General features: G+C 42.2%; 1 protein-coding gene across 1 annotated transcript in view; it reads right to left on the minus strand.

Moving 5' to 3' along the window:
* The window catches only part of LOC117360466 (sodium channel protein type 2 subunit alpha-like), a 233,013-nt gene that overhangs the window by 120,018 nt on the left and 96,658 nt on the right, over window positions 1-16,337 (minus strand). The window contains exons 6-8 of the mRNA XM_033944243.1: window positions 9,975-10,103; window positions 8,978-9,069; window positions 2,783-3,055 (exon numbers count right to left, since the gene is read on the minus strand). Coding sequence (XP_033800134.1) covers window positions 2,783-3,055; window positions 8,978-9,069; window positions 9,975-10,103 — 494 coding nt within the window. The remainder of the gene's footprint in view (window positions 1-2,782; window positions 3,056-8,977; window positions 9,070-9,974; window positions 10,104-16,337) is intronic.

Consider the following 16,337-nt stretch of genomic DNA (forward strand, 5'->3'; position numbering starts at 1 on the left):
TCATGCATTTCTGACTTGTAACTTCATTTTAACTGTATATCATCTTTTCAAAACGATCTCAGCATATAAATTAAATCCCTTTTCTAAAACGGGAAAAACTAGTTAAATTAATGCTATAGATACTGGAAAGAGAGGATGGTATTCTAGCCTGTCTTATAAAAGTTAAGGGTTCCTTTCACAAAGCTGTGGTAGCAGCTGCTGCTGCGGTAATCGCTCTGATGCCCATAGGGATTTAATGGGCATCGGAGTATTTGCTGCGCAGCAGCGACTACCGTGGCCTTGTAAAAGTGTGTGTGTGGGGGGGGAGTCATTTATCACCTGCTCTTCCATTAAAGTGCCAAAGATGAATTTTAGAATTTAATAGAACTACCGAATATACTCGAATATAAACCGGGATTTTGGGGCCAAAAAATTAGCCCAAAAATGGGGGTTCTGATTCGTGCCAACGCCCCCTTCCAGAACTTTTTAGGCCGCCGCCAGGCTCTGCCCCCCTCCTCCTCCCTGCCCTATCATACCTCTGCCGATCCCTGGTGGAGGTGCAGCAGGCAGGAGCAAGCTTCCAGTTTCTTCAGCTGAGCGGCACGAGCAACAGCAGCCTAATTTGGCGCTGCTTCTCGGCGCTGAGCAGCTTCCTTACTGGCTCCTGCAAAGAATTTGCAGGAGCCAGTAAGGAAGCCATTCAGCGATCCCCTGAACCCCGGGTAGGGGTAGGAGGGTCCAGCGATTTTAGGATTTTTTAGGAGATGGAACACGCAGAAACTCAGAAAACACCATTTATAAAACTTTCCCCGATGTCTCACACAAGCTGTTTTCTCCTTGTACTCACTGTGACCTGATTCACTGGACTCCACCTGCTCACAGTTCTTTCTCAGTAGCAGTAGAAGAATTTATTACCACAATGCTGAGAATGTTCTCACAAATCTGATCTTCAGGCTGCCGGTCAGACTCCACTATCTAACTAAACCTCCACTCCAGTGGACTACCAGATGCACAGAAAACGCAGTCGGAACACTGCGGAATACCGCTGAGCCCCCTAAGTGTGTCTAACGGTCTGCGCTCAACACCTGCTTAACAGAAGGTGAGACTACTTTAGGAACGGCCCCTAAGCTCCAAGGAAAACTATGCAGACTGGCTACAGCTACAGACTGAAGTCTGTGAATTCTCAAGCAGGCAGAGCTCCAAAATTGCTTCCAATGCAAAATTACCCGAAAAGGGGACAACATTACATCAAATTTAAAATAAAATGGGGAGAGCAGAACACACACAACTGCAGACATGCTTGCAGAAGAAAGACTGTAGAGGGCGCTAAATCGATCAGTGAAGTTCTTCAGAGGCAGAGTGAAAAATTCAGAGTGGATTCATTGTGAAGAGCATGCGAGTATGGGGAATTAACCCTATTTTCTAGAACAGGGGTGCCCAAAACGTTGATCGCGATCTATTGGTCGATCAAAAAGGCAACGCCGGTAGGTCGCAGAGCCAGTGGTCTCCCTAGTGTCTTTAGCATTCCCCCATGGTCACTGTCTCACCTTTAAAGTAATTACGGCAGTCTGCAGAGCGAACCTAGCAGGCTGCAGCCAGCCTCTGCATATTCCCTCTGCCTCAGTCCTGCCCCTGATGTCAGAGGAGGTGCGGGACCGCAGCAGAGGGAATGTGCTACCGAGGCCGACGGCAGCCTGCTAGGTTTGCTCTGCAGGCTGCCGTAATTAACTTTAAACTGTGGTAGTTAGGTCCAGAGGGAAGAATGGAGGCCAGAACTGACAGTTGCAATCCTGCTGGATGATCCAATCTGAGGTCCTGACAGTCACTGTGTGCGGGAAGCAGCAGAGGTAAGGCCCCACACAGGTAAGAGGTAAGGCTGTGCCCGTTGCGAGGGCCCTGGCAGAATAGGGGTTGCCTTAGAGACCTGGGGGATCTGGGGGAGGGGGGAGAAGAGAGAGACAAAAGGACCTTGAGGAGGGGCAGGAAAGCAAACTTGAACAAAAAGGGAGGGGGAAGACAGGGCAGATGCTGGACTAGAGGGGGAAGAGAGGGGAAACACCCTGAACCGAGGACAGAGAGATGCCAAGCCCTGGGAAGGGGGAAGAGACAGAAAGACCTGGATCAAAGGTGGGAGGACTCAAAATGTTAGCAGAAGGAAGAGAGAGAGAGAGAGAGAGAAAAACCTGAAACAAAGGGGAGGCAGAAGAGAGGGGGGCAGATGTTGGACTATGAGAGGTGCAGACAGAAGAGACAGAAGGGGAGAGACCCTGGAGAAGAACAGAGAACTGCAAGATCATAACAGAGGAGGGAGAGAGAAGGAGACATGTTGCTAATAGGATTGGAGGAGAGAGGAAGAAAAGTTGGACTCCTGCTGGGACAGAGAGAGATGTTGGTTGGGGAATGGAACGAGGTCCGAAGAACAGTAGGTGCACTTGGTATATACAGTATATAAATAAATATGGGGGTCTTTTACCAAGGGGCGCTAGCTGATTTAGCGCACGCTAATCCATAGAATATAATGGGCGCATTAGCATGCCTTCGTAAAAGAGGGGGTATATGTTTAGTATTTTTATTGTCGGTAGATCATTTTGACTTGGTCATTTTAAAAGTAGCTCGCAAGCCAAAAAAGTGTGGGCCCCTGGTTTAGAATGTCTCACCTATTGCACTGAAAAATGACTTAGATTCACCCTATATGGTGCCTACATTTTGCCCTGCATATTTACTACTGAAAGAAATCTACTTTTCATTGTAAGCCACACTGAAATCAATTCAGTACTGTCAAAAAAATGTCCATAATTCTTACCTTCATTATTGATGTATTCCTTCAAGTTAAATGTGCTCAAGCTCCTATTCAACAATGTGCCTCCTGTATCATTTGTGCTATTAAAGTAGGAACTAATGTTAAGTTCATCAGCAGATTCATCTGGAGGCCACAGCACACATTTATTCCTCAAGTGGCCCATGAACAGCTGCAGCCCTATTAGTGCAAATACACTCAGACAAAACACAGTCAGAATCATAACATCCGAGAGTTTCTTCACAGACTGAATCAGGGCTCCCACAATGGTCTTCAAGCCTGGGGAAAGAAATATATATACATATATGCAGACTCATGTATGCGTTTTGGTTTATTTTTTATTTTTATCATGGCATGACGTCAGTTTTAGCATACAAAATAAAAATCAAACTGTCATGCAGATATCTCTTCTGGATATTCTAAAAAGATGTCATTTGGTACAGCTTAATGAACAGCTCAAAGCTTGTACAGATGAATAAATGGCCTTTTTTTGTTGTTAAAAGTGCAGTTAACTAATGAATGGAAATGAATGACGCACATTCCAACACAAGAGCACTATATAAATGATAACTACTTGTGTTAGTCAAGCTGTATACAAATATAATATTAACCAAAAGTCTCACATTTTGATAGGATCTCTTTCCCAAGCCTTTATTGTAGATATATTTACATATACAAGGTTTTCAGTGTAACATATGGTACATAAAAATCGTACCAAGCAGTAGAATTTTAATGATACATTGAAGAATTTGATATTTTGGAAATCTGCAGATGGTTTGGGGAAGAGAGACTTATAAGATATCACTCATGCAGCACCATGCTGTTCATATATTAGTTGGTTCTTTTAGAGTAATTTTATTATATTAATGCAATTCTGATCTGCAATCTAGAAAGTAAGGTGTATATACAGTACTTTTATGATTTCATGTTGGCAATGTTCCTTTGGTAAAATGCCTCTTGATTACAGAATAATTATATTGTAAGTGAAAGAAAATATCAGAATGCAAAACACAAATCATTTTCACAGTGTGCGCATTTTGAAAAAAGCAAGAAATCATAGACTTCTGCAAGCAAATACAAAACAAGCACCAGAGGTGCAGTCCAGATATAAACATGAAATCCCAACAAGGACCAGGCACATTATGGAGAAGAGAAAGGAACTTATAAAACCTGTAAATTTTGTGGAGTCAGCTGATCACAAAGTATAAAGTTGAGAGGATATATAATGGCACTTCGGGCCAGATTCTCGAAAAGCTGCTGAAAGTTAGTCACCGGCAGGGGCCTAAATCACCCTTACTAGCGACTAACTTAAGGGTTTTAATTGGTTCTAAGTGGTGCAATAATTGGCCATACCATGAAAAACCAATTAAAACCTTGTGAAAACAAAAAAGTAGGTAATGCTAGGTGGCCTCTGTGACCGGCCCCTAGGTTCGTGGTCCCTAGCATCACCTAGTGATGTCAAAGCCCAGAAGTGGGCATGTTTAGGGGCGGCACCAGACTAGGTGACGCTAGCAGTGATTCTGCAAGGACACTTGGATGTAGATTCTGTCCAAAGGACGTCCAAAAATAAGGTGTCGTTTAGGTGTCCAAGAGAAGAATGCTGAGCGCGATTCTATAATGCATAGACACACTATAGAGAATTGCACTCAACGGTGCTGAGCGAATCTAGCCTTTTAGGAGTTACATAGATATCCTAATAACGTGTATAATGTTATCATGTGTTAGTGTTTTGACATCATTAGATTGGCGATTTTATGCTGCTTTTTTACATTAAAATTGCATGCAGTAAAATGCTGGCACCACTATTATATTTTATTTATCTTTTAATTATTTATATGCCACTTACAGTATATCCTATATGGTATTTACATTTGGCTCCTTTATAATTTTTCTCTTCTGTTCCGGTTGCCTAGGGTCACAAGGAGCAGTGGGGGATTTGAACCAATAATGTCAGGGTGCTAAGGCTATAACTCTAACCACACACACTCAGATAGTAAACTGCATGTCAATTCTAAAGCCAAGCTTATATCCTCCTGATTTACAAGCAGTCATTTCTCTAGGATAACACTTATCCAATTTCTCTTTTGGCCTCTATATTCCTCAAAGTAAATGAAAAATAAATAAATAAATAAATATATTGCATACTAAATCCTCTATTTTTTGGTGTAAAGAGGACTGCTTGTAAAAGTAGGTCTATTTTTCAGCATGAGTTGGGCGCTAGATAGGCTTCACTTAGCCGTGCTTGAGGCGTCCGCATATAGGCAAACGGGGCTTCTATTTTGGGGGGTATAAAGGACTCCAATTTGATATTAAGGTCAAAAGATGTTTAATAATGCATTACTTAAGCAAAGCACATACAATATATATATGCATTACTTAAGCAAAGCACATACAATATATATATATATATATATATAGCATAATAAACCTTCTAGTTTGGGGGTATAGAGAACTCCAGTTTGATATTAAAACCTTGTGCAAACAAAAAAGTAGGCAATGCTAGGAGTCCTCTTTACCCTCAAATAGAGAATGACACAGAGAAAAAATTTATCACCGTTCCTGTCCCATCCTCATGAGCTCGTCCCCATCCCTGCCCTGTCCCCACAAGCTCAATCCCTGTCCTTGCCCTGTTCCCGTAAGCTCAGTCCCCGTCCCAGCCCCATCCCTGTGAGCTCAGTCCCCGTCCTGCATATTGTCAGATCCCATTCGCATAAACCTCAAATAGTTATGATTTTATACTGAACTTATTTTATTAAAGTATAAAAAGAGACAATATTTTGTACAATTGTCATTTTATAAATATAAATAATACAGAGCAAGGATCAACAAAACCCATCTACCCTCCCTTTCACAAATATCCCCTTCACTATTGTGAAAACTGAACAAACCAAATTACTACAGAATGCTACATAGAAAAATCAAGCTAACAGAATACTTTAGTCACACATGGCAAGAATAATGTTAGGGGAGTGCAACTAGGGCAACTTCCCCCTGGTCAGAGAGAGAGCCCTAAGCCAGCTGGAAGTTAAAGAAGAACAGCCTGGACTTTGCAGTCCCCAGTTATGTCTAATACCAGCTCTAGCAGGATACATATTTCAAATCTGAAATATTCTAATCACAAAATATAAAATAATTTTTTTTCTTTTTGTTGTCTGGTAATTTTATTCTTCAAATCACATTGGTCTCAGGCTTTGGTTTTAGGTTCCTTCTGTCTTCACTGTGGCATGGCTGGCTCCTGAAGGTAAAATAGGCGCAAGAGGAGCTGGGGAGAAGATGCCGAGTCTGACACGGGCATAATTTTTTTTACCACAGGAGTAAGACTTTTCACCACTCCACGGGGCGGTAAAAGGTCTTGTCTCCATTGCTGCGATAAACTAGTTGTAAATATCTCCATTCCTGCAGATTTACTGCGGTGACTCATGGTTTACCACAGTAAACGGTCCCCGTGTCATTCTCTACCCCCAAAGTAGAAGGTTTAGTATGCGGTATATTGTATTTTTTGCTCCATAAGACACTTTTTCCCCCCCCCCCCAAAAAAAGTGGGTGGAAATGTCTGTGCGTCTTATGGAGCGAATATAAATTTTTATATATTTTTTTTAACCCCCCCCCCCCCAGAAACACCAACAACAGTGCACCCATGACTCCTGATCCCCCCGGAAGCAGCAGCAGCAAAAACGAGGAACACAAAAGCAAGACACCTACTGGGCTACAGGGTGAGGGTCCTAGGTGCTGGGCCAGTAGCCACTACCCCGCCTCTCTGCCAGTGCTCACCAGCAATATTTCCCCACACTAGAGAGCAAGGCGGCAGCCACATGGAAATCCCGCCCTCCCAACCCTTCAGGCACAGGGATTGGCTACCTACAAGATGTCAATCATGCGGGGATCTGCAATTCTTTTCCCAGTTTGGTTTCCAGTTGTAGTTGTTGCTTTTATTTTGCACGTGACTCATCTACATTTAGGGATGGGGTGAGGCAAAATTGATGGGTCGTTCAGCGTCAGTCCTAAAGTAAAATTTGGCAATTGTGTGCTGCTGCTGTGCCTGGTCACCGTCTCCTACACCCAGTTTTTTCTCCTAAGTTGGCGTCCTAGGCTTTTCCCTATCACTTCAATATCAAGCTATCTACTTAATTTTAATTTGGGTCAGATCAGTTGTGAAGTTCCCATTTATATTTGCTAGCTGAGCCACTTTTACTTGGGGGAAGAAGGGCATCTGTCCCAGATGCAAGGCTGCAATGCTGCTGCTGTGTCTCTGTTAATAAAGTAATGGTCCTCCTCTGATTCCATTGTGCCAGTTCTTCCTGCTCATGCAGTGTGCAAGCCACAATAATCCCGGTGCAAAACAGTTTTGTTGCTTTTACCCTGCAGAAGTTTAGGTTTTGTGGGCCTATCGAGTGGACATAGCCCTTGGATATCAGAGAGGCTGTAGTTTTCAGCCAGTACTACCACCAAGGAATATAAAGCTAATAAGCTGAAGTAGGGGCTAGACCAGGGGAAAAAGCCTCAAGGAGGAGTTAATGAAAGGCTGTCAAGAGAGGCCTTGGTGCTTTACCATGCTGAAAAGGGAAAGGAATTTCAAGCACTCTTTCCCATCTGATGCAGCCTAAACGAGACAAAGTAAAGGTCTATTTGTGACCTGCCCTGGAAGGGTCAAGCTTCTCTCCAGTGTTACAATATTCTCTATATATAAATAGATTAGTACACAATTTGGTTCAGAATGTTTTTCTTGGTTTTCCTCCTCTAAAACTAGGTGCATCTTATGGTCAGGTGCGTCTTATAGTATGAAAAATACGATCTATATTTTGTTCGTGTGCTTTGTTTAAATAATGCATTATTAAACATCTTTTGACCTTTATATCAAACTGAAGTCCTTTTTACCCCCCCCAAATAAAGCCCCGTTCACCGTTCAACAGTTTAGAAAAATGTTAAAGTCTCAATTGTACATGGAGGCTTTTCTCTAAAATTTTATGTAGAGATATTTAATAAGAAACTTGAATTGTGATTATTGCACTATATTTAGTGAAGATTGACAACATATAATTTCCTCCAGTTTTTGATTCTACCTTTAGTGGGTTAAGCTATTATGTGATTGTACTGTAATTGAAAGTATTTTCCATTTATGCTGTCCTTGAACTATTGTGAATGTCTCAGTTGTTAACCACTTAGTTATAGGCAATCTAGAAATTTTAGAAATAAATATATGTGGACATCTCAGTAACGCCTAAGTCACGTCCACCTAACTCGCGTCCACCTATTGCTCAAATGTAGACCTGGTTTTGCAATGCCTACATTAGGATGCTGGGTGGCATTGTAGGGGTATTTCCGTATTCACACCTGAAGGTTAGGCCTCTCTGATGTCATCAAAGCCTGAACCATTGTCTCAAGAAATCTTGAGATTCTATATCGAAGCCACGCCTACACCGCGTCCACGCCTATCTTGTTAGGCGCAGCTTTTTCCAATGGGCATCATGAAATTGTGGGACACCTATTTTGCGAATCGCGTCCAGCTTTTGGACGTCTAATTTTCAATTATAACTTGTTAAACTCGTTAATTGGGCTTATTATCCACTTTATTTGGACGTCTAAGTCAATGGACAAACACATTGTGGACGCCTAAAGTTAGACATCCTTTACAGAATCTGGCCCTAAGCACCAGAAATGTAGCCCTTTAAAATCCCTGGCCTACATTTCAGAATTGGGGATACCGGCGCTTAGCAAGGACCCAAAGTGTTGGAAAACATAGCCTGGCTGTGATTGACACATGACAGGTGCTTATTCGCTAGGTGCCAGCCTCAATAGATGCCGCTTATAGGATCAGCCCCTTCATGCCTAGTGATTATGATTAAATTGGCTTTTCAGTTGTGGAAAAGTTCTGATTTCTTATCAATAATGTACCTGGAATTTGTTAGCTTTGGATCATATAGATTTCTGTTTAAGTTTTTTTTTGGCATGTGTCAAATTTGAAACTTTTATGCAACAAATTCAGCCTAAGTGTTTAACCTATATTGGTTCTCACCTGGAATGACTGATATTGTTTTCAAAGCTCGGAGAACTCTGAATGTTCTCAACGCTGAGACATTGCCCAGGTCCACAAATTCTGTCACATATCTGTAATAGGGGAGTTCACACACAAACACAATGACAGGACACAAAGAAACAGTTGGATGTACAAGGGACCTAACATCTTACACAAACTATTCTTACCTGGGATTACAGAAATAGTTTTCAAAGCTCTCAATACTCTGAAAGTTCGAAGAGCTGAAACATTGCCTAGGTTTACAAATTCTGTTACATACCTGTAGAATTAAATCACAATTATTCAGAATTTAGGCAGAGTTTATTTTGAGTTGATCTCCATGAAGACCTCTTTAGTGAGTTACCTATCCTCAGGAGAATGTCTTCCAATTTCATATTAAAAAGATTTCATAGGTATTATTTGGGAAGTCAAAGTTATATTTTATTTTACATTTTTGTAATGCTTTATTTAGATGTAAGCAAATAAGGGGCCTCAAGTGCCAGGTTCTAGCAAAGATGTTATATAACAAGATCACTATGCAAATTGATTCAATTTAGTTATACTTTGCCTAATTTACATTGCACATATTTAATGTTCCTTTATAACAGCAAAATCTGACTGCCCTGTGAGATAGGAGGTGTGTAATTGCCCACTTTTGGTCTACTTACAGTATTTTGGCAAACTGGGAAAGATGAAGTCTACCATGATCAACAGAAAAACGGGAATAAAGGGGTTCCCCCCCCCCAGCAATAACTGTAACGAGCATTGCCATAACATGTGAGGATTTGATTGACATTTTACCCATAGGGTATGCATGCTAAAAATGCGCAAAACATGCAAATTTGAGCAGCAAAGGTATTCTTAGCAAAAAAAAAAAAAAGAAATTCATAATCGGGAGATGCTTATAAAATTTGAACACGAGGACTAAGGAGTGCCTTCCATTCCAACAAACAAAGAAAGCAGGGCATGAAATTATCTTTTTGCTTCAAACAAGCTATTAGGAAACTATGGTACAGTTTAACTATACTGTATTCTATAACTGCCAAAATATATAAAATATGAATAGGCATTTAGTATTACAAATTCTTTGAAGACATATACAAACAATGTCTCTCAAAGATATTTTATTTGGTATTAGTAATTTCATGCCTTTGCAAGTTTATATAATTTCCCCAGAATACTTACGCCATAAGGATGACACTGAAATCGAGCCAGTTCCATGGATCTCTAAGAAAAGTAAAACGCTCTAAGCAAAAGCCCCTGGCAAGAATTTTTACAAGTGACTCAAATGTATATATTCCAGTAAATGTGTATCTAAGGGAGAGGGGAGGAAAAAAAATCAATGAAACATTTTAATAAGATCTAAAGATGCTAATATAATCTTTGAATCAAGACAGAGATCCTTTATAATAGAATATACTGTAATTTTTCCCCTTTCCCTTGTTCTTTTCCTGTACTTCTATCCCACAACCATTTACATTTTTATGTCTTCTATGATTGAAAATTGCTGTGCTGTACCTTGGTATAAATGGGGGTGTATCTAGCATTTCTAACAAAAGACAGTCCTATCCCAGGACAGTTTCAGGACAGTAGCACAGTCTGTGTTGATACCATACCTGGGCTACTGTAATTCATTATATTGTGGCATTACAGAAAAAGAACTCAAGAGAATACAACTAATACAAAACACTGCCACCAGACTAATTTTTAGAATGAATCAGTACGAGAAGGCAAGTTCATTATTAGAACAACTACACTGGCTGCTGATGAAAAAGTGCATTCAATTCAAGATAGAGAAAATTTGAATAGACTTAATTTCTGTTATTAAAGTTCCATGCTCTTCTTCAGTTCACAAGTATTGCAATGTTTTACCTCATTGGTGGAAGAAGATGTTTGAGGCTAACTTTAAATACCAAGGACCTCTTATCTGGAACAACCTACCACTAATCTTGGCTTCCGGAAGAAAACAAATAATAATAATTTTATTCTTATATACCACCAAAGCCGTAGACGTTCGAGGCGGTTTATAGCAAGAAGCGCTGGACAATCAGCGAAGAGGTTACAATCAAAGTCAGCAATATAATCTTACATAATGAAGGAATATGAAAGCTATATTGTTCATTAGGGTTACTGGTTGAGTAAGCAGAGCTGAGTTGATTCTTAGTTAACAAATCGATTGAACAAGCTCGTGTTTACCAGCCAATCTCCTTTCACCTCTTCCCTTTAACAACCACTATATCTGACTTAAAAATGTAACTTGTAAGAACTAGATTGAATTCTTCGTTTGCTAGATTCCTTGTAGAGAATTGTGGTAATTAAGACACTGTATGGTATGGTAAATATATATTACAAAGCAGAAACTATTGCAATGCTTTCACACACAATGTGCATATTATATACCTAACTACCTGATAAGATAGATCCTTCAGATGACTTCTTAGAACTCTGTACTTAGCTCCCAACCATATTTCATGGCTTCTTCCCCATCAAGGTGTCTGATTAGCTGTATGTTTATGTTTATTAAAATTTGATATTCTGAAATTTATAACAGATCAATGTGGCTTACAAAACACAATAAAATCAATTTCAACAAGAAAAGGACACCATTATCAATAGAAAAGACCTAATCTAAATACTGAAGAGAAAAAACCAAAACCTCTTTTTGTTGTGGTCTCCTGAATGCAGTCACCGACGATCTAAAAATTACATCAAATTAAATGCCAAAATTTTTAAAAAAATGAGTTTAAGAGACTTAAATTTTGGAAATGAAAGTTCACTTCAAATAACTTGTGGAAGGTCGTTCCATAGGGATAGAGTTAAAAAGAAAAAAGAAAAAAGCAGAATTACAAGTTAATTCATAATGAGCCATTTTTGGTGAAGAAAGTATCAGTCTCTGTAGAAGCCAACCCTTTGTTGCTTTGGTGAGGGCTGAGTCAGTCAAAGTTCAACAAGCCCACTGCAAAGCTGTGCACTGGTCTCATTCAGACGTGGAGTGGCAGCTCTTTGATGGAATCAAACGCCATCCATAAAAGATTGTGAATAGTTAAGCCTCTCTATTATTGAGCAGTTTCCTTGAGGAAGCCTTGTACAAATTGCTCAGCAGTATAAATAAGGCATAAGAAGCAAACTTTTCCAGATGAAGAACACTTAAGTCACAACATGAGGCTCCAGGGAAGAAGACATAGGAGTAACAGAAAAATTTTCTTCACAGAAAAAGAAGTGGATGTGATACTAATTCACATACTTTCCAGCACACTGAGGATGCCAGGGAGAAAGCACAATGGAATAAGGCTGCTGCAAATGCATCAAAACTGTCATATAGTAAGGGACTCAGAAGACTGATTGGGAACTTCGTGCTATGGGATGCCTTGGGTCTCTTTTGCCAGATATTGTCCTACCCATGCATGTTTTTTTAACCATCAACCTGCTAGCCAAATCCTTACATCTACTACTACTACTTATCACTTATATAGCGCTGAAAGGATATATAGACAGTCCCTTCTCGGAAGAGCTTACAGTCTAACTTGGACAGACATAACAGAGGGTAGGGGAGGCAGAACCCAAGGTGAGAGGAGTTAGATGTCAAAAGCACTCTCAAAGAAGTGGGCTTTTAAACGGGCCTCGAACACTGCCAGAGACAAAGCCCACTGTAGGGATTCGGGCAGCTTGTTCCAAGCATACGGTGCAGCAAGGCAGAAGGATTCAGCACTATATAAGTGATAAGTAGTAGTAGTAAGGAATGGAGTCTGGAGTTGGCAGTTGAAGAGAAGGGCACAGATAGGAGGGACTTACCAGCTGAGCGGAGCTCACAGGAGGGATCATAGGGGGTGATAAGTGAAGAGAGATCTAGTGAGGGGCAGCTGAGTGAGTACATTTCTAGGTCAGTAAGAGGAGTTAGAATTGTATTCGGAAATGGATGGGAAGCCGATGAAGTGACTTTAGGAGAGGAGTAACGCGAGTAAAGCGGTTCTCCCGGAATATGAGTCATGCAGCCGAATTCTGAACGGATTGGAGGGAAGCGAGATGACTAAGCAGAAGGCCTGCCTTGTAGCGAGTTGCAGTGGTCTAAGTGCAGGTAGGGCATGGATAAGTGTTTTGGTAGTGTGCTCTCAGAGAGGAAGTGTCAGATTTTGGTAATATTATAGAGAAAGCAGTGGCAGGTTTTAGCAATATGTTGTATCTGGATGGTGAAGGAGAGAGAAAAGTCAAAAATGGCCCCTAGATTAGGAGAAGACAAAACAGGAAGGATGAGAATGTTGTCCACAGAGATGGAGAATGAGGGAAGCTGAGAGGTGGGTTTAGGCGGGAAGATGAGCAACTCTGTTTTAGACATATTCAATTTTAGATGGCGGTGAGACATCCAGATGGCAATGTCGGACAGGCAGGCTGAAAAGAAGGCAGTCTTAAGAAGCCTTTGTGGATATTTTGTTTACATTTATATAGCATTATTATACAGTCAGTGCCAACACCTAAGGCTCCTCCTTAAGTCTGAAAGCACTCTGACATAGCTTACTCAGATGCAGAGAAAGAATCTAGGATTATTTGTTAAATTTCTTTGGATCAAACCTCCATATGGCTAAAGAGGTGGGTGATCCAGAAGCAGAGACGGTACAGATCAGGTCCAAGAAAACATACTACTTGAAAAGAGAAAGCACTGCAGTAATATCATTTTGCATACCATAGATGCTTGAGTTGTAAAAGGCAATATTGAGCTCTTTTACTAAAGTGCAGTAAGGAATTGCCCTAACTGTGCATTATATGCAAAACCTAGTGCACAGTAGGCACAAAACTTGTGTGGTAAATGCAGGGGGGGGGGGGAATCAAGCATTTGTCCTGCAGTTATTGCACAGGACAGTCACTTCTCATATGGTACCACATTACCTGCAGTGCCAGATAGCGCAGGTGCCGCAGTGAGTAATAGAGTGAGGGGCCAAGCATAAATAAATAATAGCAAGAAAGAACCATCACAGGGATGCTCCCCCACACGCTCAGCCCCTCCTCCGCTCCCCCCCCCACATCCTATTCCTGCCCAACACACCAAATCTATTCCCCTATCCCCGATCTCTCAGATCTGATCACACAACCCTACAGTCTCCTGATCTCTTCTCCCAGCCTTCCCGATTCTGTATTTCCAATAAGTCCCTTCTCTGACCCAAATCCACCTCTAGCCACCCTACCACTCCCTGGACTCATCCAGAGGTGATTTCTGGTAGACTAGTGGACTGGGACGGAAGCAATCCTGCTCTGCTCCCACCTCATCTGGCTCTGGGGATCAAAACAGCTACCAAGACACCTAGCAATAGATTTACAGTAGTATCACTAGGCAATATCCTTCCATATAATGTAGCTTAGCAGAAGAGCTCCATTATTTTGCAGGCAGTGCAATACCAGCTCTTCAAAGAGACTGGCAACTTAGATTCATGCAGACATACTGGGACAATATTTAAAGCAATTTAACCAGGCAGGAGAGGTATTCAGAAGTACCTAACTGCCTAAGTTAATCCCAGTTATTTAGTAGCTGACCCCAGAGGCAGAGTTGGGGCAGAATCTGCAGTTACCCGACTAAGTGCCTATATTCTGCCTGGAATAACTGATATTGGTTCTCACCTGGAATTAAATCACATAAATAGCAGTCCTATCTTTGGCTGGTTTACCTTAAACAATAGGGGTTGAATATCAGCACTTAACTAGTTAAGGTCTGACCAGCTGAACATAAGAGTTGTCATACTGAGACAGACTGAAGGTCCATCAAGCCCAATATCTTGTTTCCAATAGTGGTCAACTCAGGTTCCAAGATCCCATGTAGTGAAACAGATTTTATGTTGCTTATCCTAGGAAAAAGCAGTCGATTCCCAAGCCATCTCAATGGCCTATGGACTTCTCTTTAAGAAAATTATCCTAACCTTTTTTAAACTCCACTAAGCTAACTAATTTCACCACATTCTCCAGCAACAAATTCCAGAGTTTAATTACACGTTGTATGAAGAAATATTTTCTCTGGTTTGTTTTACCATAGATACTCGAATACAAGTCAATCCGAGTATAAGACGAGATACCCTTTTTCCCCCAAAATGGAGGAAAAAAGTGACTCAAATATAAGACCGGAGGGTAATATTAATGTGCACAGCCCCCCTCCCCTGCCAGGCTCTGTACCCAGCCCCCTTCCCACCCTAACCTGCCAAGCTCACCACCCTTCCTCCTTCCTTCCTGGCTCTGCACCTAGAACCCCACTCCTGCACCCTGTCCCCCCCTCTACTGGTGTCCTGTGGGCCTCCACCGGGCCTGCCGTATGACATGGTGGGCTGGAACAGAAGGGATCCCTCTTGTCTCCTGTCCTGGCTGACTGCCAATTTTTTTTACCTCCCTCCCATCTCCCCCCACGTACCTTTTTGAATCCCTGGTGGTCCAGCGATGAACTGGGCAGGAGCAAACTTTCCGCATTCCTGCCTTGCGCTGAGCCCCTCCCTGAATGGCCGCCTTGAGTTCTTATGGCTCAGCAGTGTACTGGGCATTAGCGTCCTTTCCTCGCTCCTGACCAGCACCGAACCGCTCATTGAATGGCTGCCACGAGTCCCGCGAGAACTTGGGACAGTGATTCAGCGAACAGCGAACAGCTAACAGCTGGGCAGGAATGAGGAAAGGTCACTCATGCCCGGTACACTGCTGGGCCACAAGAACTCGAGGTGGCAATTCAGGGAGGAGTCCAGCATGGGGCAGGAACACAGAAAGCTCGCTCCTGCTTGGTACACCACTGGACCACCAGGGATTCAAAAATGTTTCCGGGGAGAGGCGGGAGGAAGGTAAAGAAATTGGCAGAGTTGGCAGGGACAGGAGGAATCCTTCCTGTCTCGGCCAACCCCATTAGACTATAGGGTAGGCCAGGCGGAGGCCTGTAACAAGTCCGGGGAGGGGGGGAAGGTGATGACCCAAATATAAGCCTACCTCCATTTCTGTGCCATTTTTGGGGCTCAAATATCTTGGTTTATTCGAGTATATACAGTAAATCTACTACATAGTAGCTTCCTTGCATCTCTCCCCTTCCATACATCTGCTCCCTTTCTTCCCCTCACCTTCCATCCAGCATCTCCCCTTTCACTTCCCCCATTCCATCATCTCTTTTCTCTCTGTACCCCACCCCCAACATCTTCCCTCTCTCCCCCTCTTCTATCTAGAATCTGTCTTCCCACTTCTATATAAAATCTGCCCTCTCTCTCGCTTACCCCAAACCATTTCCACCAGCATCTGCCCTCTCCCCCACCCTACATCTATCAGCATTTTCCCTTTCTCTCCCTCCACCCCAAACCATTTCCACCAGCTTATGCCCTCCTCTCTCCTCCCACCCCACTTCCACCAGTGTCTATTCTCTCCCCCATCCCTCTACAACCAGTGTCTGCCCCACCCCATTGCACCAGTATCTGCCCCTTCTCTCACCCACCCCAAATCTACCAGCTTCTGCTTGCTCTCTCTCCTCCCACTCCACATCCACCAATGTCTACCCCCTTCTCTCTCCCCCTCCCCACATGCACCAGCGTCTGTCCCCTAGCATCC

Source organism: Geotrypetes seraphini, chromosome 5, assembly GCF_902459505.1.
Source record: "Geotrypetes seraphini chromosome 5, aGeoSer1.1, whole genome shotgun sequence".
Lineage (NCBI taxonomy): Eukaryota > Metazoa > Chordata > Amphibia > Gymnophiona > Dermophiidae > Geotrypetes > Geotrypetes seraphini.